We start from the raw sequence: 26,249 nt of genomic DNA on the forward strand, positions 1-26,249 counted from the left end.
CACCAGGAGTTATTCCAAGCGGATGTGGTGGGACAGAGGAGGAGGACTTCGGTCTTGTCTGCGTTCAGCTTTAGTCAGTTGTAGCTGATCCAGGACATTATTAATATATATGCCTCAGGGGATTATAAAATTGTATATAGGTTTGTCCACAGATGAAAAAAACTCTCATTATAACTAATATTGCACAGAAATGGAGAAACTCTGGCCTAAATGGGTTTTGATAAACTTTGGTAAAAAAAAGCATAACAAGAGTTGAGAAAGCAACGCCATCCCTAGACAGAAGGGAATCACACTTAAAGCTGTTATACCAAACAAATAAAACTCTGTATAAGTTGAATAAATGGTATGTGGGATCTGATGTTAGATGCATAATGGGCGGCCTCCTTGGGGCAAATTTAACCCACTGTGTCCTGGAATGCCAAAAAAATTAACAATTTTAGCATAAGATACAATATTGGCTGAGGAAAATCTGTAAGTTAGAAATTAATCTTCCCCAACTCGATATAATAGTTCTCTGTAATGGGCAGATATAGGGGACAAGGTTAATCAATCTAACCATCATTTTAGGGTATAATTTAATATTTAAAGAATGGAAAGACGCCATGGCTCCTAAAATTTCTCATTTTCTCAAATCTATGAAGCAACACTAAGTCATAATGCTGGGGAAAAAAACAATAATAAAATTCTTAAGGAAATGGGAATTTTATACAAATGCCTTATCAGAACTGGAAAAAAAAATAAAATCAAATTTTAAGACCCTTTAGGTCCTCCATAATCTTAGAACAATGGAAGAATAACAATTAATAGGAATTCCTGAAGTGACATGAGTTCCAATTTGAAGTGATGATGGGTAAGACGGGGAAGACAATCAATTAATAATATATATTTTTTGTCTTCTCCCTCTCTCAATGTTCTGAGAGGGGAAACAGGGGGATGGGTAAAAGTTAAAATTCCCAATCACATGTACTATTTAATTTTGACACTTGTTCTAAAGTCTATATACAAATCATGTTACATTTTATGCTAACATGTATTTCTGTTGTCATATGTGGTTAAGGAATTCACCTCCTGTCTTTAATAATATCAAGATTATAAAGTCACCATAGGCTATAATAATCTGAATAAATTTAATCTCAATTTTTCTTTTTTAAAGTTATTAGGGTTGCCACCTTTTCTTTAAAAAAATAACGGCCATGAGTGAGGGTGGAGCAAAAAAAGGGTGAGCCACAAAAGGTCAGAGCCAAAAACACAATTTATGCTTACCTGATAAATTTATTTCTCTTGTGGTGTATCCAGTCCACGGATCATCCATTACTTGTGGGATATTCTCATTCCCAACAGGAAGTTGCAAGAGGACACCCACAGCAGAGCTGTTATATAGCTCCTCCCCTAACTGCCATATCCAGTCATTCGACCAAAAACAAGCCGAGAAAGGAGAAACCATAGGGTGCAGTGGTGACTGTAGTTTAAATTTAAAAATTACCTGCCTTAAAATGACAGGGCGGGCCGTGGACTGGATACACCACAAGAGAAATAAATTTATCAGGTAAGCATAAATTATGTTTTCTCTTGTAAGGTGTATCCAGTCCACGGATCATCCATTACTTGTGGGATACCAATACCAAAGCTAAAGTACACGGATGAAGGGAGGGACAAGGCAGCACTGCCTGTAAAACCTTTCTCCCAAAAATAGCCTCCGAAGAAGCAAAAGTATAAAATTTGTAGAATTTTGAAAAAGTATGAAGCGAAGACCAAGTCGCCGCCTTGCAAATCTGTTCATCAGAAGCCTCATTTTTAAAGGCCCAAGTGGAAGCCACAGCTCTAGTAGAATGAGCTGTAATCCTTTCAGGAGGCTGCTGTCCAGCAGTCTCATAGGCTAAGCGGATTATGCTTCTTAGCCAAAAAGAAAGAGAGGTTGCCGAAGCCTTTTGACCTCTCCTCTGTCCAGAGTAGACAACAAACAAAGCAGATGTTTGACGAAAATCTTTAGTAGCTTGTAAGTAAAACTTTAAAGCACGAACCACGTCCAGATTGTGTAATAGACGTTCCTTCTTTGAAGAAGGATTAGGACACAAGGATGGAACAACAATCTCTTGATTGATATTCTTGTTAGATACCACCTTAGGTAAAAACCCAGGTTTGGTACGCAGGACTACCATATGGAAAATCAGATAAGGAGAATCACATTGTAAGGCAGATAACTCGGAGACTCTACGAGCCGAAGAAATAGCTACCAAAAAAAGAACTTTCCAAGATAAAAGTTTGATATCTATGGAATGAAGAGGTTCAAATGGAACTCCTTGAAGAACCTTAAGAACCAAATTTAAGCTCCATGGCGGAGCAACAGGTTTAAACACAGGCTTGATTCTAACTAAAGCCTGACAAAATGCCTGAACGTCTGGAACATCTGCCAGACGCTTGTGCAAAAGAATAGACAGAGCAGAAATCTGTCCCTTTAAGGAACTAGCTGACAATCCTTTTTCCAAACCTTCTTGGAGAAAGGATAATATCCTGGGAATCCTGACCTTACTCCATGAGTAACCCTTGGATTCACACCAATAAAGATATTTACGCCATATCTTATGGTAAATTTTCCTGGTGACAGGCTTTCGTGCCTGTATTAAGGTATCAATGACTGACTCGGAGAAGCCACGCTTTGATAAAATCAAGCGTTCAATCTCCAGGCAGTCAGTCTCAGAGAAATTAGATTTGGATGGTTGAAAGGACCCTGAAGTAGAAGGTCCTGTCTCAGAGGCAGAGTCCATGGTGGAAAGGATGACATGTCCACCAGATCTGCATACCAGGTCCTGCGTGGCCACGCACGCGCTATAAAAATCACCGATGCTCTCTCCTGCTTGATCTTGGCAATCAATTGAGGGAGCAGAGGAAACGGTGGAAACACATAAGCCAGGTTGAAAGACCAGGGCGCTGCTAGAGCATCTATCAGCGTCGCCTTGGGATCCCTGGACCTGGATCCGTAACAAGGTAGCTTGGCATTCTGGCGAGACCCCATGAGATCCAGTTCTGGTTTGCCCCAACGATGAATCAATTGTGCAAACACCTCCGGATGGAGTTCCCACTCCCCTGGATGAAAAGTCTGACGACTTAGAAAATTCGCCTCCCAGTTCTCTACACCTGGGATATGGATAGCTGATAGGTGGCAAGAGTGAATCTCTGCCCAGCGAATTATCTTTGAAACTTCTAACATTGCTAGGGAACTTCTTGTTCCCCCTTGATGGTTGATGTAAGCCACAGTCGTGATGTTGTCCGACTGAAATATGATGTACCTCAGAGTTGCTAACTGAGGCCAAGCCTGAAGAGCATTGAATATCGCTCTCAGTTCCAGAATATTTATTGGAAGGAGTGTCTCCTCCTGAGTCCACGATCCCTGAGCCTTCAGGGAGTTCCAGACTGCACCCCAACCTAGAAGGCTGGTCATACCTTTGGACAGATGGACCCGAGATAGCCAACAGAGAAGAGAATCCCTGGTCTCTTGATCCAGATTTAGTAGAGGGGACAAATCTGTGTAATCCCCGTTCCACTGACTGAGCATGCATAGTTGCAGCGGTCTGAGATGTAGGCGTGCAAACGGCACTATGTCCATTGCCGCTACCATTAAGCCGATTACTTCCATGCACTGAGCCACCGAAGGGCGCGGAATGGAATGAAGAACATGGCAGGAATTTAGAAGCTTTGATAACCTGGACTCCGTCAGGTAAATTTTCATTTCTACAGAATCTATCAGAGTCCCTAGGAAGGAAACTCTTGTGAGTGGGGATAGAGAACTCTTTTCCTCATTCACTTTCCACCCATGTGACCTCAGAAATGCCAGTACTACGTCCGTATGAGACTTGGCAATTTGGAAGTTTGACGCCTGTATCAGGATGTCGTCTAAATAAGGGGCCACTGCTATGACCCGCGGCCTTAGGACCACCAGAAGCGACCCCAGAACCTTCGTAAAAATTCTTGGGGCTGTAGCTAATCCAAAGGGAAGAGCTACAAACTGGTAATGCCTGTCCGGAAAGGCAAACCTGAGAAACCGATGATGATCTTTGTGTATCGGAATGTGAAGATAAGCATCCTTTAAATCCACTGTAGTCATATATTGACCCTCCTGGATCATAGGAAGGATGGTTCAAATAGTTTCCATCTTGAATGATGGAACTCTGAGGAATTTGTTTAAGATCTTTAGATCCAAAATTGGTCTGAAGGTTCCCTCTTTTTTGGGAACCACAAACAGATTTGAGTAAAAACCCTGTCCCTGTTCCTCCTTTGAAACTGGATGGATCACTCCCATAACTAGGAGGTCTCGTACACAGTGTAAGAATGCCTCTCTCTTTATCTGGTTTGCAGATAATTGTGAAAGGTGAAATCTCCCTTTTGGGGGGGAAGCTTTGAAGTCCAGAAGATATCCCTGGGATATAATTTCCAACGCCCAGGGATCCTGGACATCTCTTGCCCACGCCTGGGCGAAGAGTGAAAGTCTGCCCCCTACTAGATCCGTTACCGGATAGGGGGCCGTTCCTTCATGCTGTCTTAGAGGCAGCAGCAGGCTTTTTGGCCTGCTTACCTTTGTTCCAGGTCTGGTTAGGTCTCCAGACCGTCTTGGACTGAGCAAAAGTTCCCTCTTGTTTTGCATTAGAGGAAGTTGATGCCGCACCTGCCTTGAAGTTTCGAAAGGCACGAAAATTAGACTGTTTGGCCCTTGATTTGGACCTGTCCTGAGGAAGGGCATGATCTTTTCCTCCAGTGATATCAGCAATAATCTCCTTCAAACCAGGCCCGAATAGGGTCTGCCCCTTGAAGGGAATGTTAAGCAGCTTAGATTTTGAAGACACGTCAGCTGACCATGATTTAAGCCATAGCGCCCTGCACGCCTGTATAGCAAAAACCAGAATTCTTAGCCGTTAGTTTAGTCAAATAAACAATGGCATCAGAAACAAAAGAATTGGCTAGCTTAAGTGCTCTAAGCTTGTCAAGTATGTCATCCAATGGAGTCGCTACCTGTAAAGCCTCTTCCAGAGACTCAAACCAGAACGCCGCAGCAGCAGTGACAGGAGCAATGCATGCAAGGGGCTGTAGGATAAAACCTTGTTGAATAAACATTTTCTTAAGGTAACCTTCTAATTTTTTATCCATTGGATCTAAAAAAGCACAACTGTCCTCGACAGGGATAGTAGTACGCTTTGCTAGAGTAGAAACTGCTCCCTCCACCTTAGGGACCGTCTGCCATAAGTCCCGTGTGGTGGCGTCTATTGGAAAAACATTTTTCTAAAAATAGGAGGGGGAGAGAACGGCACACCTGGTCTATCCCATTCCTTATTAATAATTTCTGTAAACCTTTTAGGTATTGGAAAAACATCAGTACACACCGGCACTGCATAGTATTTATCCAGTCTACACAATTTCTCTGGCACTGCAATTGTATCACAGTCATTCAGAGCAGCTAAAACCTCCCTGAGCAACACACGGAGGTGTTCAAGCTTAAATTTAAATGTAGAAATATCAGAATCAGGTTGCATCATCTTTCCTGAGTCAGAAACATCACCCACAGACTGAAGCTCTCCTTCCTCAGCTTCTGCATAATGTGAGGCCGTATCAGACATGGTTCTTAAAGCGTCAGTATGCTCTGCATTTCGTCTAACCCCAGAGCTATCTCGCTTACCTCTAAATTCAGGTAGTCTGGCTAATACCGCTGACAGTGTATTATCCATGACTGCCGCCATGTCTTGTAAAGTAAACGCTATGGGCGCCCTAGATGTACTTGGCGCCATTTTAGCGTGAGTCCCTTGAGCGGGAGTCAAAGTATCTGACACGTGGGGAGGGTTAGTCAGCATAACTTTCCCCTTGTCAGATTCCTCTGGTGATACATTTTTTAAAGATAGAATATGATCTTTATTGCTTAAAGTGAAATCAGTACATTTGGTACACATTCTAAGAGGGGGTTCCACCATGGCTTTTAAACATAATGAACAAGGAGTTTCCTCTATGTCAGACATGTTTGTACATACTAGCAATGAGACTAGCAAGCTTGGAAAACACTTTAAATCAAGTTAACAAGCAAATATAAAAAACGGTACTGTGCCTTTAAGAGAAACAAATTTTGTCAAAATTTGAAAAACAATGAAAAAAGGCAGTGAATCAATCGAAATTTTTACAGTGTATGTAATAAGCTAACAGATCATTGCACCCACTTGCAAATGGATGATTAACCCCTTAGTTCAAAAAACGGATCAAAAAAACGATTTAGATGTTTTTTAACATTCACAACAAACTGCCACAGCTCTGCTGTGGCCCTACCTTCCCCAATAAACGACTTTGGAAAGCCTTTGAACCCTTTAGAGATGTCCTATAGCATTCAGGGGACTTCTGAGGGAAGCTGGATGTCTCAGTCTGTAATTTTAACTGCGCAAAAAAGCGCTAAAATAGGCCCCTCCCACTCATACTACAACAGTGGAAAGCCTCAGGAAACTGTTTCTAGGCAAAATTTAACTCAGCCATGTGGAAAAACTAGGCCCCAATAAAGTTTTATCACCAAAGCATATATAAAAACGCTTAAACATGCCAGCAAACGTTTTATATTGCAACTTTATAAGAGTATTACCTCTGAGAGTAAGCATGATACCAGTCGCTATTAAATCACTGTATTCAGGCTTAACTTACATTAATCCGGTATCAGCAGCATTTTCTAGCATTTCCATCTCTAGAAAAAATTGTAACTGCACATACCTCATAGCAGAGTAACCTGCACGCCATTCTCCCGCTGAAGTTACCTCTCTCCTCAGACATATGTGAGAACAGCAATGGATCTTAGTTACAACCTGCTAAGATCATAGAAAACTCAGGCAGATTGTTCTTCTATTTACTGCCTGGGATAAAATAGTACAACTCCGGCACCATTTCAAAATAACAAACTTTTGATTGAAGACAAAAACTAACTATATTTCACCACTCTCTCTTACTACCTCCATGCTTGTTGAGAGTTGCAAGAGAATGACTGGATATGGCAGTTAGGGGAGGAGCTATATAACAGCTCTGCTGTGGGTGTCCTCTTGCAACTTCCTGTTGGGAATGAGAATATCCCACAAGTAATGGATGATCCGTGGACTGGATACACCTTACAAGAGAAAAAGAGATAAATATCATGTAGTTACAAAATATATTGTTATAGCTATTAATAGCAAATTTCACCACACAGCACATTACACAAACCCTATGTGCCATTTGCGTAAACAAAACAAAATGAGCTCACCTTCCCACCTATTGCAATCCTGGATCTCATAGATATGGTGTAAAGTCTGCTAAAATTTTATTTAAAAAATATAAGAAAATATGTTGAATATACTATAGCACTTAATGTACATGAGATATGATTTCTATTTCAAAATCTTTCAAAAGGAAACAAAACTTCAAATACTACATCCCTGTTGTTTCCCTTTACCCAAGTTAAACCTGGGGGAGATCTCATTGTTCACTATTACAGAGGTGGTAGTGTTTGAGTAGACCCTACCTATACATTTTGCAAAGTGGCCTTTTATATTGAATCTGCTTAAACAAGATGTTAAGTATGGCCATTCCACCCTATCGAAAGGCCTTCTCGGCATTTGGAGCCAAAAGAAGTGCATTTGGTATTATTAGCTCTTTTTCTTGTTTTTTCAAAAATAATTCACAAAAACTACAAATGTTTTCAGTTGATGACCTGCCTTGTATAAACCCTGTTTGATCACCTCTGGAAGCATTGTTTTTAACCTAGATGCTAAAATTTTGGTTAGAATCTTATAGTCTTGATTAAGGAGCGAGATAGGGCGGTACGTGGTGACATTTAGCGGATCCTTGCCCCTTTTGGGGATCATAAAGATATTGGCAGCCAAAAAGGCCTCGGAGGGTGGAATGTTACCAAAAAAAAAATAAGCGTTAAATAGCTCTGTCAGGGTATTCACTATCTGGGTATTCAGGATTTTATACCATTCTATAGGTAGTTCATCCGGACCAGGTGATTTCCCTGCTGTCAACCCTAGTATGGTTTTATTGACTTCCTCATTTGTTTTAGGAGCATTTAATGTCTTCTGATGAGTTTGAGTGATCTTTGGAATATTAATATTACTATTTTCTTTTTTTTACTATGCCCTTCCTCTTTATTCTTCTTTATTGGAGTAGTAATTCTGAAATTCCTCAATCAAGTCCTGGTTTGGTTTGATGATCTTTGCAGTTTTACTAATGCGGCCATGAGTTTCCCCGAACGGTTACCAAATCTATAATATTGTCTTTAAGTTTTTTAATGCCCCTAGCTGCCTGCTGGGATAGGTATAAATCCATTTTTTATATGAAAAATATTTCCTCCGCCAGAAAAACTGACTTAATCAATAGATAGTTACCATAGAATCAGTTATGCTTTTAAAAAGTCATACAAATGATTTAGGTATACAAGATAGAATATTAAATACGCTTATATTACTGGTAAGACAGTTGATAGTAAAAAATTGGAAATCCACAGTTGCAGCCTCATTATCCAGGATTATTAAAGAAACTCAAAATCAAATTATATTCAATTTTTTTCATATGAAGAGCGTTAAGGAACACAAAATAAAAAGATTTATATTAGGTTGGTTAACTATAATTAAAACGTATACACCACAGACCCAGAAACAAATACTGTATCCTTTTTTAAGCTCTGAGACATTTGCAGAGCTAGTTATTTTAGACATATTTCCAGCAAGTTGGTATTCCTCGTATAGAGAAGTCTAATATACAAGATGATGAAGTATTCGTTCTTGAAAAAAAGAAAGAGTTCTTGAAGTACTAGGACCATATGCGTAATGTGGAGACCCTAAGGTAAAGGAGCTCCACCTCGCGCCAAGGTGAGAGGGTCCAGGAGGGGGTGAGGTTCCTTCCCCCTTTTCTTTCTTTCTTTTTTTTTTTTTCTCTTTCTTTTTTTCCTTTTTCTTTTGTTTTATATAAATTAAAACAATGAGAAGCACATCTGGGTAGATAGATCGATAAATAAAAGAGACAAATTAAAAAGAAAGAAGTAAAGGAAAAAAAAACTGGTATAATGTTTAATGTTTAATTTGGTTAAATGAACTTTATTTAAAGTTGTATATCTATGTTTTTTTTCTTCTTTTTTTTTTTCTCTCGTTTATGTAACATGAAACAAAATGTAATGCAATTTGTAAGACGAATTGGTCTCTGAATTATAATTGTACTGTCTCAAATGTGCCTCATCCAATAAAGAATATATTTAAAAAAAAATAAAAAAAAAATAGTTACTATAAGAGTTTGTTAATTTCTCACTTAGGTATTTGAATTGTTTCTGGGTGGCCTTATTATATTTTATAACATAAGAGGTGATCTCTCCTCTAATTACTGCCTTTCCTGCCTCCCATAATGTTTGTATATTACTACATCCCTTATTGTTACTTAGTTATTCTTCCTACTTTGTGCTAATAAATTCTTCCGAGCCGTTTAGGAATTTATGGAACTTAAAGTCAAGAGGTCCAAGCTGTTTCTTACTAACTTGTATTTTTAAATCTACTGGTCTCAGATTACTATATCATTAGTCTTAACTTCTTCTATTTGACTTGCTCTGCAGCCCTTGTTGTTTAATTCGTTACACACAAGTATAAGCTTTTTTCTAGCTCTGACTATGTCTGCTGCATAGTCCTGAAAGATTACAATTTTCTTTCCCTGAAACATAATGGGCGCGATCCGATATACGGTGCAGGTTTCGGCGCAAGCGTGGAAACCTGCGCCGCCCGTAATTTCACCTCGCACATCGGGGTATTACATATAAGGCGCCGGCATTTCCTAAGTGCCGTAAGTCTGAAAAACTTGCGATGTCCAGAAATAAGCGTAAATACAAATTTCTGGAGTCGCCAGTGACTTACGGCACTTTAGAAACTGCCAGCGCCTAATAAAACTAACTAAAATTTAAAATCTACCGTAACTGTCTAACACGCCTCCCAAAAATAAGCCCGACACGTATACCCCTCTATCCGCAATCCCCCCTCTCACTCCTAATAATAAATGTATGAACCTCTAGACCGACAACCCCCCACAACGCAATAAGCCTAAGTATTAACCCCTAAACCGCCTTAGCCCCTTACCACAGTACACCTAATAAAGTATTAACCCCTAAACCGCCATAGCCCCCACCGTAATACACCTATTCTATTATTAACCCCTAAACCACCATAGCCCCCACCGCAATACACCTATTCTATTATTAACCCCTAAACCGCCATAGCCCCCACCGCAATACACCTATTCTATTATTAACCCCTAAGCCGCCATAGCCCCCACCGCAATACACCTATTCTATTATTAACCCCTAAACTGCCATAGCCCCCACCGCAATACACCTATTCTATTATTAACCCCTAAATTGCCATAGCCCACCACGCAATACACCTAACCCCTAACCTAAACCCCCCTACCCTAAACCCCCTTAGCCTAACACCCCCCTAGCCTAACACCCCCCTAGCCTAACACACACAAAATGAACTAAAAATACTTAATTTACAAAATACTAAAGTTAGTCATAAATTACAAAACACTAATACTACTTTAAAAATAAAAATATACTAAGTATAAATTAAAGGGGCAGTCTAATCCAAATTCTGGAGTAGACTGTCTCTTTAAGCTAGAATTACAGAAAAAAAGCTAAGATTACAGAAAATAATAAATAAAATTACAAAATTTTAAACTAATTACACCTAATCCCTATGAAAATAAAAAAAACACCCAAAATAAAAACACCCCCTAATCTAATAAACTACCAGTAGCCCTTAAAAGGGCTTTTTGCAGGGCATTGCCCCAAAGTAATCAGCTCTAGTGCCAAATAAATACACAACCCCCCCAACAGTAACCCCCCAAGGGTGGGCATTGCCAGCTCTTTTGCTGCCCACCCTATCTAAATAAAATAAACCCCCCCAAAACCCCTTAAAAAAACCTAAGTCTAACCCCCAAGTGGTCCTTACTTGTCCTGAAGACCGGTGGAGAAGGTCCTGTTCCAGGCGGTGAAGTCTTCTTCGAAGCGGCGACCTCTTCTTCTTCCAGGAACCAGCCGGCGCGGAGTGGAGGAGTTGAAGACCAATGACCGCGGAGCTGAAGACCATCGACGCTGGAACTGAAGACCGGCGATCGCGGTCATCGGTCTTCAACTCCTCCGCTCTGCGTCTACGGTTTTTAGTGTTAGTTTTTTTTTGGGGGGGGGTTTGGTGGGTGGGGGGGTTTTACTGTTGGGGGGTTGTGTATTTATTTGGCAATAGTGCTGATTACTTTGGGGCAATGCCCTGCAAAAAGCCCTTTTAAGGGCTACTGGTAGTTTATTAGATTAGGGTGCTTGGACCCTCTTCTGGACCTCTTCTTGCCGGATAGGATGAAGACTTCGGACCCTCTTCTGGATGGATCGGTGATACCCGGCGTGGTGAAGATAAGGTAGGGAGATCTTCAGGGGCTTAGTGTTAGGTTTTTTAAGGGGTGTTTGGGTTAGATTAGGGGTATGTGGGTGGTGGGTTGTAATGTTGGGGTGGTATTGTATGTTTATTTAAATGCAAAAGAGCTGTTTTCTTTGGGGCATGCCCCGCAAAAGGCCCTTTTAAGGGCTGGTAAGGTAAAAGAGCTGTTAAATTTTTATTTTAGAATAGGGTAGGGCATTTTTTTTATTTTGGGGGGCTTTGTTATTTTTTTAGGGGGCTTAGAGTAGGTGTAATTAGTTTAAAATTCTTGTAATCTTTTTTTATTTTTTGTAATTTAGTGTTTTGTTTTTTTGTAATTTAGTTTAGTTGATTTAATTGTAGATAATTGTAGATAGTTTAGTTAATTAATTTATTGATAGTGTAGTGTTAGGTTTAATTGTAACTTAGGTTAGGATTTTTTTTACAGGTAATTTTGTAGTTATTTTAACTAGGTAGCTATTAAATAGTTATTAACTATTTAATAGCTATTGTACCTAGTTAAAATAAATACAAAGTTGCCTGTAAAAAAAAATATAAATCCTAAAATAGCTACAATATAATTATTCGTTATATTGTAGCTATATTAGGGTTTATTTTACAGGTAAGTATTTAGCTTTAAATAGGATTAATTTATTTCATAAGATTTATTTTATTTTGTTAGATAAAAATTATATTTAACTTAGGGGGGGTGTTAGTGTTAGACTTAGCTTTAGGGGTTAATACATTTATTAGAGTAGCGGCGAGGTCCGGTCGGCAGATTAGGGGTTAATACTTGAAGTTAGGTGTCGGCGATGTTAGGGAGGGCAGATTAGGGGTTAATACTATTTATTATAGGTTTTTTGAGGCGGGAGTGAGGCGGTTTAGGGGTTAATACATTTATTATAGTGGCGGCGAGGTCCGGCCGGCAGATTAGGGGTAAATAAGTGTAGGTAGGTAGCGGCGACGTTGGGGGGGGCAGATTAGGGAGTAAAAAATATAATTTAGGGGTCGGCGATGTTAGGGGCAGCAGATTAGGGGTTCATAGGGATAATGTAGGTTGCGGCGGTGTGCGGTCGGCAGATTAGGGGTTACATTTTTTTATTAGAGTGGCAGCGATGTGGGGGGACCTCGGTTTAGGGGTACATAGGTAGTTTATGGGTGTTAGTGTACTTTAGAGCACAGTAGTTAAGAGCTTTATAAACCGGCGTTAGCCCATAAAGCTCTTAACTCCTGACTTTTTTCTGCGGCTGGAGTCTTGTCGTTAGAGTTCTAACGCTCACTTCAGCCAAGACTCTAAATACCAGCGTTAGAAAGATCCCATTGAAAAGATAGGATACACAATTGACGTAAGGGGATCTGCGGCATGGAAAAGTCATGGCTGGAAAGTGAGCGTTAGACCCTTACCTACAAGACTCTAAATACCAGCGGGCGGCCAAAACCAGCGTTAGGACTCCCTAACGCTGGTTTGGACGGCTAACGCAGAACTCTAAATCTAGGCGATTGTTTTTCCAACTATAATGATTACTCTCATAGTGTAGAAAGCTGTTGCAATCTACACTTTTAAAATAGGTTTTAGAAGAAACTGCCCCACCATCTGACCGCCCCAAAAGGAGGTTAAAAAATTCAATAGAATATTTCTGGATATTGTGGGAGAAAGAGATACAAAAATTATTATTGTTCAAATGCTCAATGAACCCCACTACCTGTTGATAAGAGCCCCTAAAAATAAACAAAAGATCATCAATATAATGGCCATAGAACACCAGGTTTGCTGCAAATGGTGAATCATAGATGTACTGTTGCTCAAATGTTCCCATGAACAAATTTGCAAAACTTGGATCGACCCTGGTCCCCATGGCCGTTCCCTTTATCTGTAAATAAAACCTACTCTGATACAGAAAATAATGAAGTTTTAGAATAAATGTAATTAGTTCAATAAGAAAATCTATCTGAATATCAGGCATATATATGTCTTTTTCTAAGAAGTAACGTACCAATGATATAACCCAACTCATGTTTGATGTTGGAGTATAATGCTCCGCTCCAACATCACATGTGACCCACCCACTGTCTTTGTCTATTGATACTCTATTGAGTTTAAGTAGTAGATCTGATGAATCCTTAATATAGGAAAGTAAAGATGTTACAAATTTCTGTAAAAAGAAATCAATATATACCCGCAATAATGGGCCGCCCTTGGGGTTTCCTTATGGATCTTGGGGAGGTGGTAGTAGAATGCAGTACCAGGATATTTGGGATATCAATAGTCACCTTCTTGTTTTGTCATGATACCTTGTTCCAAACCAGGTTGTAAGATTTAATTTAACTGGTTCTGGTAAGCAATAGTAGGATCATGTTGAAGTGTCTGATAATAATCAGTTTCATTCAAAATCCTATTTGCTTCCACAATATAATCCTGGATGTCCTGCAACACTACCCCTCCCCCCTTGTCTGCTTGTCTAATGACCAAATTAGGGTCACTGTACAAGCTGGCTAAAATTTTACATTCACCTGGATTCAGGTTGTATTTGTACCTCAATTTTTTGCGGTCTTTTGATAACTTCTCTAAGTCTTCCAAAATTAATTAGAAAAAATATCAATATGGTTGTTAGTAGCAGATCTCGGTTTCAAGTTAGAATACATTTGTCAAACAAGTCTTCCATTAAGATTTCAGGCTCATACACAAAGAAACCCCCACTCACATGTGAGTCCATTGAGTCAGTGGTAATAGCCCTCAATTTATCATCCTTGATCTTTTTATCTGCAAAATATATTTGCAATGAAAGCTTTAACTTGTGTAACTATTGATGTCAACATATAGTTGTAAACATTACATTTATTTGAGGGACTAAAGGATAAACCTCTCCCTAAGACTCTTATGTCATCATGTGAAGGATCACAAGATGATAAATTAAAAATCCCTTTCTTTAGTTTTTGTAATTTATTCTTTTTGCGGGAGAGTGATTTACCTCTTGATCCCCATTTCCAAAGGGCCTTTTTACTCTTTGGGACAATGAGGGTCCCGCTTGGGGCTGCCATATTGGGGGGGGGGGGGGCTGATTGTGATTGGCTTTTATTATTATTATTATGCTCGAATTGTCATGGTGATTTGTTTTGTTTCATTTTAATCTATCTATATTGTTATTTTATATAGTGTTTTGTATACTAGTATAGGATTACAATCTTTATGCCAAAGTACTTTATCGGAATCATGCATTAGTCAATTGATTGTTATGTGCTTATGCTGATTATAGATAAATCCTAAATTAATTATAGATCACCATTGTGGGAATTTATTACCATATTGTCATTGATTCTCTATTGTTACAACTGTGCGAATTGTTCATTATTATATTATTATTGACTTTATATTAAGCGGGGAATTATGAAGATAGGATTGCAATCTATGTGGTGTCTTAAAAGTGTATTGGTGTACATTTTCTCTGAGTTATGTATGTGTTTATTCATTATCGCTGGTTGTAGACAATTACTATGTATAACTTATGCCTAATTTATCTTTGTGTGGTCATTGCTGGGAGGGTTGGTTTGTTTAGGTTACCATAGCAACTAATTACCTATTGATGATACATACAGGTGTATCTTGTTAATGGTTTGCCCTATTGGATTGTTTTATCTCTTTATATAGCAAGTGTATTTCATTTAATTTTTGTATAGCCATAAAAACCCCTGCAGAGGCTGAGAATCGCGTCACTTTTATTAAAATATATATATTTTTTATAATAGATTTTATTAAGCTTAAAAGATAAAAAGTAACAATTGGGGACACGCAGGACCCCTGCTCGGTTAAACAAAATAAACATGAAATTTCAAACAAACTTATCCTAGATAATTGAACGTACAATTAGTACATAAAGGAATATCCATATATAGAGTCAAAGTTCCCTGCTCTAGAGATAAACAAGTAGATTCTAGTCTAAGGGGAGTTTATATTCCTGTGAAATGGGAGGCGTTGTAGTGGAAATAGTCCACCCAGTTTGAACCCTGGTGAGGGCTCTGTAAATGGGGGGGGGGGGGGAGGTGAACTAACATAAAATATCCACCATTGAAAAATATATAAGTGATTAGGTACAACACAGTATAGGAGTTAAAAACCAAGTGTTACTTTCTCTAAGCATGATATTATTTCCTTAACTTTCCTCAAGGTATAACGTACCCTAGAATATTATATGTTACATAGCTCTGGACATCCCGTATAACCGAAATCCCACCTTCCATGCTATGGGAACTTGCCATAAAACTTTGCTAAACTAGGTAGTTTAATCCTACTGCTAACCTGCGGGAGTATGGAGTCTCGTAAGTAGTATGTCATTCGACCCCAGTGTAGATTACCCATGTTAGTAGGATCCGCTTCCCTACATAGCTCTTCTTCCTACTGTATATAAGAGTATATCTTGAGTTGGTATGTTCATGGGTTAACCTTCCATTATGTGGGCTCCCCCTAGACCCTGGCCACTGGTCCAAGAGGAGCAGCCATAAGTAATAATGATAAAGATATAATGACAATGTATATTCATCCTCGTTGAGGGCCCCCTCTAACCCCCAGACAGGACAGACACATATAAATGGTTTAACAGTATCATCAAACCCCACATTCCTTACGGTTGAGATAAGACAGCTGTAGTATCTGTTTCTCATACGCTTATATAAGTGTCTCTCTCCCGGGGCTCCCCACTAACCCACAGGAAAGATATTAAGACAAAATGTCTGCAGCCAATATTATAAAAGCCAACAGCCAACTACACATAAAAAAGTAAGAAGCGAGCCAAGGTAACATGAAGGTCCCATTGCATTGTTATGAAGAATGTCTTTAAAAGTCACAATATCAATCTCAGTAAAACTTCATACCTTAAGGTGGTGGAATGACCCAGGCTATAGAGTGGAATATAAGATAAACCTAGAGTCAAACACTTGGTAGTAGAGGTCCATATCATGTAATGGGTAATATAGATATATATATGTTATGAAATAGGGCAAGAAAACATTCACTACGGATATGAGATATACTGTGCTCTACTAATAACCTCTAAGTAGGTGGTGAAAAAGGTTAGCCTTAGTGGCCGCCTAACACTAACAAGAGAAACGTCATAGCAATGTATAAGACTAAGTAACCATTCACAGCCTGCTAGCAAACAAAAAAGAAGCACAAAAAAAAAATTGAAACAGAAGCAGGCTGCTATTTTATTAGCAATGTTTGTCCCATGAGGCTTGAGAACGTTGAAAAGACATGATCCTCTGCTATTCATTTATCCGATCCCAGTCTCAACGCTAGTAACAACATGAGAGGCCCCTTCCCATACCTCCAACAATTTCTGCAGTACAGGGTATCCTGTTGACGAAGGTTGGGTTGTACAAGGGCACAACAAGGAGCAAAGGAGCGGGTCCATCTTAGTTGAAAGTTGACGAGGGGCCAAGGCCCCATTCAACAAGGAAACACTATCATCCATTACATCTGTGTATGTATCAGAGCCCAGACCCACTGCCACCTCTAAGTCTCCTAGTCGGCCATATTGTGTCTTCTCTAGGTGCTATATCTGAAAGGCTGTCTCTCATAACTACTCTCTCACAGGTCAGAGGAGCAGGTATCTCCAATTCGGAAGTGTTGCTCTCACTGACGAGCACAACCAGCTGCTCTGCATTGCCATCCGGTAAGTCTCCACCCTGATCCTGGTCCACACATTCGGCTGCACCGAAGCCCCTTGCGATCAATAGCCGCAACTTACGAAAGTGAGAGTCCATCAGGGTAAGTATTTCCATGTCACTCAGAGCTAACGCCATGATCCCAGGGCGGGTGGTTATCTTGCTTTTAAGTCTTAGGTGCCGGGTACTTTATCGACTTTACACAGAGCTCTATAGCTGCGGGGCCGTGACTTAAGCACAGTTCCGGAGTGACAGAGGCCTCACGCTTAACAGTTCATCAGGGCCTCAGATCAAATGCGCCACAGGATGAGACAAACATGCCACTGTGATCGTGGAAGCTTCACACATCAGCCCTACATCCAGATTTTGCACTCCAAGGCAGTTTAGGGTACAATATTGCTAAAGGCCCTCAGTATATTGTAGGAGCTTCAGTATAATGCGGCCATCATAGTCGGCTGTTGGCTCCGCCCCCAGTATATTTTTATCTATACATTTGCTGCTGCTTTTTTGATGTGTATCTATCATCCCTGAACTCTTTGGGAGTTTTTTTGTGACCTGTTAACTCTTAATCAGTCAGCTGGGTGGCTGAGAGGCTCCAGCCTGCTTATATTGCACCTGGAAGTGATTCAGAACATGTAAGTGTGTTTATTTCCACAATACACACATTTTTGTACCAAACTGTGCTGGGTTATGTTGGCTCTGTCTCCCTTCATATAGGAATACCTTGAAATCTACAAGTGAGGATTCCCCTTTGAATAGCTGGCTGCTCATATCCTGTGAGGTTCCAGTCTGCTCTGTTTGCACCCTCAGGTGCTGTCCGTTTGTGAGTATCCACTTTGCTTACCTGTATTAACTCTGTGTATATGGTATTAGGCCATCGGGCGCCTCTGTTTTCTTCTCTCCTAAATCATGAATTATATCAAATTGATTTAAATCAAATCCACCCTGTGCTCACCTCATAAATGCTTGAGGTGCAAAAGGGGCCTCAAACAACTGCAAAACTGTGCACATCAGGGGATCACATGCAGTCATCATCATCAGCACTTGATATTGTGTGAGTGACAACTACATGTCACCCTCTAGAACATATGTGGTTGGGGATTATTGGAGTTAAGTAATAACAGGTATTGCTCCAGTTTATATATCACAGTAAGTATACCTTTAATTGTTATGATGTATAAGTATTTTCTACTTGCTAGGAACAATATCTGATGTGGATTCTTAGAGGAACAGAACAACTAGATAAACTAATTGTATTAGAGATACAATAGTTTTTAGCAAAGAATTCGACAAAGTTATATTAAATATTAACTCCAAATGGAATGATTCTCAGAGATTACTCTTATTGTTTTATAAAAAGTTCCATATCATTCGTACTTTAAACTTTATTAATTAGACTAGGAACATACATGCACACAGTAGCAGAGAAGAAATGTTAAAAACACTTAAACCCAGTATGAGAGTAAATAAGGATTGGCTCAATTCAACATATGTCCACGGGCCCACTAATATAGTAATCTATAGTAAGCTAAGCCCTTACAATCCGAGGGCTAAATTACTTTTACTTTTAAGTATTAATAACTGTTATAGTGGGCACCATGAGTAAGGTTCGTTATTGAGACATAAATTCTATTATCAACCAGGCAAGCAAGTTAAAAAGCGACAGACAGGAGAGACACAGCTGCTCCTGCTGGACCCCTGACGCGCGTTTCACAGAACGCTTCCTCTGTACCATGAGGTTAAACTGATTTCTTTCAATGAGTTTTCTGATGCCTAATAAGAGTTGTTTTCCGAGTAAAACATTTCCCACAGTCAGAACATGAAAATGCTTTCTCTCCTGTATGAATTTTATGATGTGTAATAAGAGTTGATTTCATAGTAAAACATTTCCCACAGTCAGAACATGAAAAGTCTTTCTCTCCTGTATGAGTTTTCTGATGCTTAATAAGATTTGATTTCAAAGTAAAACATTTCCCACAGTCAGAACATGAAAAGTCTTTCTCTCCTGTATGAACTTTCTGATGTCCAATAAGAGTTGATTTCATAGTAAAACATTTCCCACAGTCAGAACATGAAAAGTCTTTCTCTCCTGTATGAGTTTTCCGATGTGTAATAAGAGTTGATTTCATAGCAAAACATTTCCCACAGTCAGAACATGAAAAGTCTGTCTCTCCTGTATGAATTTTCTGATGTGAAATAAGACTTGATTTCATAGTAAAACATTTCCCACAGTCAGAACATGAAAAGGCTTTCTCTCCTGTATGAATTTTCTGATGTGCAATAAGATTTTGTTTCAAAGTAAAACATTTGCCACAGTAAGAACATGAAAAGGTTTTCTCTCCTGTATGAATTTTCTGATGTGCAATAAGATTTTGTTTCGAAGTAAAAGATTTCCCACAGTCAGAACATGAAAAGGCTTTCTCTCCTGTATGAATTGTCTGATGTGCAATAAGACTTGATTTCATAGTAAAACATTTCCCACAGACAGAACATGGAAATGCTTTCTCTCCTGTATGAGTTTTCTGATGTACAATAAGCTGTGATTTCTGAGTAAAACATTTCCCACAGTCAGAACATGGAAATGCTTTCTCTCCTGTATGAGTTTTCTGATGTACAATAAGCTGTGATTTCTGAATAAAACATTTCCCACAGTCATAACATGGAAATGCTTTCTCTCCTGTATGAGTTTTCTGATGTACAATAAGCTGTGATTTCTGAATAAAACATTTCCCACAGTCAGAACATGAAAATGCTTTCTCCCCTGTATGAATTTTCTGATGTGCAATAAGAGTTGATTTCACAGTAAAACATTTCCCACAGTCAGAACATGGAAATGCTTTCTCTCCTGTGTGAATTCTCTGATGAGCAATACGATTTGTGTTATAGTTCTTGCAGTTTGTGAATTCACCTATCAATAAGAAACACAATGGAAGTAATGTTATTAATTACATAATTATTTTATAATGAGAACATATAAACTGTTCTGATTTAGTCAGTCCCCTACATTCAATGTTCCCTCTAATTTTTGTTACAGCTGTGCATACCTGCTACTGCTCTGAGCAACAAATGTTTTACACGACCTGACAACTGGGCAGCACTTAAATATTATATAATAATATAAATATTAAATGAAATAAAAAAATTACACTCTATACTTTAAATAAGTAATTTTTATTACGGTTTTATTACGAAGGCATAGACAATACATAGTATAAGCTAAAATATATACACATACCTAAATTAAAAGTTTGGGGTGTTTTTTTAATAAAAGGTCCAGTTTCTTAAAGGGACACTGAACCCAATTTTTTTCTTTCGTGATTTAGATAGAGCATGAAATTTTAAGCAACTTTCTAATTTACTCCTATTATCATTTTTTCTTTGTTCTCTTGCTATCTTTATTTAAAAAAGAAGGCATCAAGCCTTTTTTTGGTTCAGACTCTGGACAGCACTTTTTTATTGGTGGATGAATTTATCCACCAATCAGCAAGAACAACCCAGGTTGTTCACCAAAAATGGGCCGGCAACTAAACTTATATTCTTGCATTTCAAATAAAGATACCTAGAGAATGAAGAAAATTTGACAATATGAGTAAATTAGACAGTTGCTTAAAATTTCATGCTCTACCTGAATCACGAAAGAAAAAAATTGAGTTCAGTGTCCCTTTAAATAGCTGGCATTTTAGGAGTTTCACATCTGAGCCTGTATAATAGTCACATCTCCTACACTGGGATGATGTGAGTCAATCAAAATTAAATCCAGTGCTCAGATATTAGCAGTATAATAAACTGGACTGCTAAAAAAATGCCTTTTTCCCCTAAGTAGTAACAGGTTGGTACCCAGCTCTGAGTTGTCTCACAAAAACAAACACACATTCCCTTTAAACTTCTCTGAAGTAAATATACTATTTAATATCAACACTGTTGATATAAAATGGGATATTTGCTTCAGTGACATTTAAAGGGAATGTGTGTACAGCAGGCTGGCCCAGAAAAGTGTGAAAACCATGACAGATCAGATATGTGAAATTCATCTACAGCCTTGTTGCTCTTATACATTCCAGAGTTACAACAATAACATATAAAAGTGGAATACATCATGCATCAATTAAAAGCTGGCTTATATGAAAAATATAAGGAGTAGCTTCCCCTACCTAAGTATATATCAGCCAAAACAACACAAAATGCAAACTATTAGTCTTCTATGCTAAACATAATAGGGGGAAATGGCATTGGCAATGGCAACTGAATAGTTAAACATATAACTATAAAAATACAGCAAATTAGCAACTATGGAGTTTATAGATAAAATGGATTCATGTTAGTTTCTAGTAATATACAACTATGAAAAAAATGTAGCTAAAATGGCTTCACTTTCTGCCATGGTATGCTGTCTGCATGTGCACTGTATGACTGAGTACTACTGTATGCTGTTAGCATGTGTACTGTATTGGCAGAGAGCCATACAGTGCACATGCAGGCAGCATACAGTATTACTCAGCCATACAGTGCACATGCAGACAGCATACCGTAATACTCAGTCATACAGTGCACATGCAGACAGCATACAGTAGTACTCAGCCATACAGTTCACATGCAGACAGCATACAGTAGTACTCAGCCATACAGTTCACATGCAGACAGCATACAGCAGTACTCAACCACACAATGCACATGCAGATAGCATACAGCAGTACTGGGCCACACAATGCACATGCAGACAGCATACAGCAGTACTGGGCCACACAGTGCACATGCAGACAGCATACCGTAGTACTCAGCCACTGTATGCTATCTGCAATTGCACTGTATGGCTGAGTACTACTGTATGCTGTCTGCATGTGTCCTGTGTGTGCAATGTATGTAGACCCTGTGAGTGAGAATTAATCATAGAGTCTATATCACAAGAACACAGGCAAAGCTTTTCCTATTAGTGAAAATATAGCTACAAATGTTCAGAATAGATGCATCTGCATCAATTAAACTATTTCATGTTCCAATTTTACTTGGCACTGGCAGGTAAAGGGACAAATATGACCCAAATGTCAGCATCAGCACTGAGCATGGTGGCTCTGTCTTAAATGTCCAATTATGCACAATATGACACTCAACTGTGTTCAGAAAATACAATAAATAAAGTTCTTACAGAATTTGAGAAGTTGTAAAATTTTATAAAATTGCTCATTTAGCTATACAACAACTAATACTAAAACCCTTGGAAAATTAAAAAACTTTGATAGTAGATGTCACGGATACAAAGCTGCCAAGGCTACCTCCACCACCATATTGCTGTATTATTATGTTTTTCCCCTTCTTGTTTTATGCCCCTTATTGGATTTGCTTGCCCCTTTTCCCACTTACCACAAGCCGGCCGGTCACTTATGAAACTCATCACCGGCTAGCTGAGCTTTAATCTAGGTCGCTCCAGACCCCCTTTAACCTAGAGCTACGCTCTTTTAGGGGATTGTACCACCCTTTGGAGGTAACGATTGTGGTGATTGCCAGGAGGGAGCTCCCTTCCGAACTCAGGGTTTCAAGCCCCCCCCCCCTCTACCACTGGTCCTCTACTGCAGGCTGACTGGGGTACCTTTTGACCAGTTTCTGCTCCGGCCCCTAGCAACGGATCATGTCACTTTTGGACTGGGACACCTTGGGGCCCAGAGCTATACAATGGTACCTGGGAATAGCTGCTGCTCCCTTGGGATCACCGCGAAAACCACGACCTAGCTATTGTGGGTTCCCTATGTGACTATTGTTTCTTACAAAGGCGCCGGCCTGTCTGGAGGGGCGGGAATGGTGGGAGATCTTGGGATCAGATAAGGCTCTTATCAAGATGGCCAGTGTGTATATAAACAATGTGTTTTCCCAATAAAGTCTGTTCGTGTTTCACCTTAATACTGGTTTTGTCTGGTTATTTGGGTGGGCTCTTGCTAAAATCACTTATCCCACTTTACAGCTACAGGTTCCAGGCTAAGGAAGGACCCCTTTGGCAGAGCTATCCAGTCGGGGTAGCCAGAGTCCATCACAACTGCTTGGCAGTGGTGGGATGCTTCCTTCAACCTAGAACATCAAAACCACCAACAAGCCCTTTTCAAATGGAGCAGCAGTTCTCCAAGCTTAAGAAGAGCACTCTTAAAGACTTGCTGGAACCTATGGACTGGTGGCCAGCAAAAAATCCAAGACAGTGATCCTCACTAAGCGAATGGAAGGCGATCGAGCCAGCGATCAGGCTAGGGGGGGCAGCAGCATCCAGGGCAGTGACAAGACCAGCGAGCCCTCAACCGGTGGGACTGAGATGCCCGAGGTCCAGCGGGAGATCCAGTAATGACTGGCACTCTATGGGACCACTCCACTGCAGGAGATCGTCATGCCGATTATTGCAGACACTACACACCTCAAAATACTGAAGGTCCAGAAAGCTATGTGGGGAATCACACCAGCCGACCTGAGACGCGCTTACCCTCAGAAGAAGTTACACCATGAGGCTTTCCATGCCTTAAAAAAGATGGAGAGGAGATCGATGGATACCTGCAGGTATTCGAGACCCAGTGCCAACTGCAGGGCATTGCTGATGCCGACGAGTTACCTTCACCTGTCGGGAGGGCCTTGGATGCTTTCAAGGCCATTCACATAGAAGACAAGCAGAACTATGAGCGGGTGATGGAACACATCTTGGCTAGGTATGCCATCACCCCTGAGGCTCACCGTTTGAAGTTCCGGAGCCTGAGAAGGAGAGAGGGGCAACCCTTTACAGAGTGGATTCACCAGTTCACCCACTCCCTGGATTAATGGTTTTCGGGTTGCCAAGTGACCACCTTAGCCCATGCCTCCCAGCTCATCTTTATGGAACATTTTTATGACCACTCCCCACTGGAGGTATGAGAATGGGTCAGGGACTGGAAACCTGAGACAGTGGATCTAACTGCTGTCCTGGCAGACCAATTTTTGGATAACCGACGCACGGTTCAACCCGAACCCCCTACAACAACCCGCTCTACTCCGGCACCTCCTCAGCCTTCAGTTACACACTGGCACCCTTCTGTTCTTATGGGCCCAGTCCGCCTTGGAAGAAAGGAATCCGGTTCTACGGGTGTGATCAAGTGGGCCATGAATGGTCAAATTGCCCAAAGAATCCGCCCCACCCCACACTGACTAGGGGAGCAGCTGGGGTGTCCAGAGGAGGGTCTCACTACTTTGAGTCAGGAAGCCCAGCGAACACTGCCGCTTGGGCCGAAGAGGAATTTGGGTTTCTGCATGAGGTAGACCCAGTGAACGCGGCAGCTGGTGACAATTGGCTGCACCATCGCCAGCGGGTATGAATCAACGGCCGGCAGGAACAAGGATTACGGTACAGCGGAGCCACCATTACACTTGACCAGCCACACCTGGTCACCAGTCGGACTAGATGAAGAAATCCATTATAGTTTGTGTGGCTTGGGGTGCCAGATCCAATGCTGTTGAAGTGGGAATCATGGACCATTTGTCAGCGGAAGTCTTGTTGGGTAATGACTTGGGGCATCTTGCATCCTCCTTCATTATGGATGGTTCTATGGATACTTACCCAGTCACTACCCACCAACAACCCAGGCTCCAAGCTGCTGCATTCGACCTGGGGACCCAGGTAAGCCACCACCACCTGACTAATACCTTGACCAACTACCCAGTTTCCTGGGCTTCCTCCTCAGACTTTGCCCAGCAGACGTTAAGCGACCGACGTTAACCCCCAACCAAGCCTGGGCGAGGACCGACCCAGGAGGGTTAGGAGGGGACCGCTTTGAGTGGAACAGAGGACTTCTGTACCGGGTTACCGAGGGTGGTGAGATCAAGCAGATGCCCAAGCGACAGTTAGTGGTACCGTGGAAGTATCGGTACGACCTGCTACGCATAGGGCATGATATTCCCCTGCAAGGACATCCCTTCCTATCATCGAAGAACCGTTCAGCAGGATAGCTGTTGACATCGTCGGCTCATTGCCCCATCCCAGTCCCTTGGGAAAAAGATACATACTGACAGTAGTGGACTACGCTACCCAATACCCGCATGCAATCCCCCTGGCCAACATCCAAGAGGAGACCGTAGCCAATGCTCTGGATCTTTGCCAGAGTGGGTTTCCCCAGGGAGATTATCTCTGGCCAGGGGACTCAAGTTTATTGCTGAGCTCACACAGCAAATATGGCAAATATGGCGGGCCCCTGCCAAGTGCTCCATACCAACCCAGACCAACGGCTTGTGTGAGAGGTTTAATGGGACACTGAAGTAGCGGCCTTGGACATTCTCGGTCTCTCACAGGGACAGGGAGAGATACCTGCCGCACCTCCTGTTCACTTACAAGGAGGTGCCCTAGGAATCTACTGGGTTTCCCCCCCTTTGAGCTAGTGTATGGCTGGAGGGTGAGGGGACCCCTCGACCTTCTTAGAGACCACTGGGAAGGATCAGTTGGGGAGGAGGGTACGTTCTGGAATTAAGGGACTGACTGAAGGACCTCTCCACCAGAGTCCATGAGGACGTTCAGTTTGCCTAAGCTAGACAGAAGCGGTGGTACGACCGTAATACTCGTAACCGCACCTTAGAAGTGGGGTAGAAGGTCCTAGTCCTGAAGCCGACCAAGAATGACAAGCTGAAAGGCCGCTTGGCAGGGACCCTACCGAGTAATAGAGCAACTTTGTGACACTACCTACATGGTAGCCAAATGTTCAGATGACTGGGTCTGCTGGACCTTTCATGTGAACATGCTGAAGGCCTACCAGGAGAGGCCAGAGGAGGTAGCCGCCATATGCGCTCCTGCAATGGAGGACATGGAGAGTCTCCCCATGCCGGAGCTACCCAGGCCAAATAGGGTGCCCCTGCCAGCATAGGAAAGACTATGTGGATATGTTCTCCACAGACCTTGGGTACACCACGGTAGCAGTGCACCAAGTGGAGACCCCGGGACAGGTGCCCTTGCGGCAGCCGGTGTACCAGGTCCCCGAAATGCTGGACACAGGAGTTATAGAGCCGTCCAACAGCCCCTGGGCATCCCCAATGGTGCTGATGCCCAAGCGGGATGGCACCACCCAGTTTTGTGTAGATTACCGTATACTTAATGACTGAAGCACAGCCGACGCCTATCCTATGCCCTATTAAACCGCCAAGGTAACTTTCTAACGATGTTAAACCTCT

At 41.0% G+C, this 26,249-nt stretch overlaps 2 protein-coding genes across 4 annotated transcripts in view; both read right to left on the bottom strand.

Annotated features, from left to right (window-relative positions):
• The window catches only part of LOC128661350 (gastrula zinc finger protein XlCGF57.1-like), a 43,991-nt gene extending 25,866 nt beyond the window's left edge, over positions 1-18,125 (bottom strand). Inside the window, exon 1 of the mRNA XM_053715614.1 lies at positions 18,049-18,125. Within this exon, the coding sequence (XP_053571589.1) occupies positions 18,049-18,125 (77 nt within the window). The remainder of the gene's footprint in view (positions 1-18,048) is intronic.
• Positions 18,126-18,463: 338 nt separating this feature from the next.
• LOC128659961 (gastrula zinc finger protein XlCGF26.1-like) overlaps positions 18,464-26,249 on the bottom strand; it is a 607,594-nt gene continuing 599,808 nt past the window's right edge. For all 3 annotated transcript variants that reach the window (XM_053713552.1, XM_053713550.1, XM_053713551.1), the window contains one exon: positions 18,464-20,001. In XM_053713552.1, the coding sequence (XP_053569527.1) occupies positions 18,848-20,001 (1,154 nt within the window). In that variant the 3' untranslated portion in view covers positions 18,464-18,847. The remainder of the gene's footprint in view (positions 20,002-26,249) is intronic.

This window comes from Bombina bombina, chromosome 5, assembly GCF_027579735.1.
Source record: "Bombina bombina isolate aBomBom1 chromosome 5, aBomBom1.pri, whole genome shotgun sequence".
NCBI lineage: Eukaryota > Metazoa > Chordata > Amphibia > Anura > Bombinatoridae > Bombina > Bombina bombina.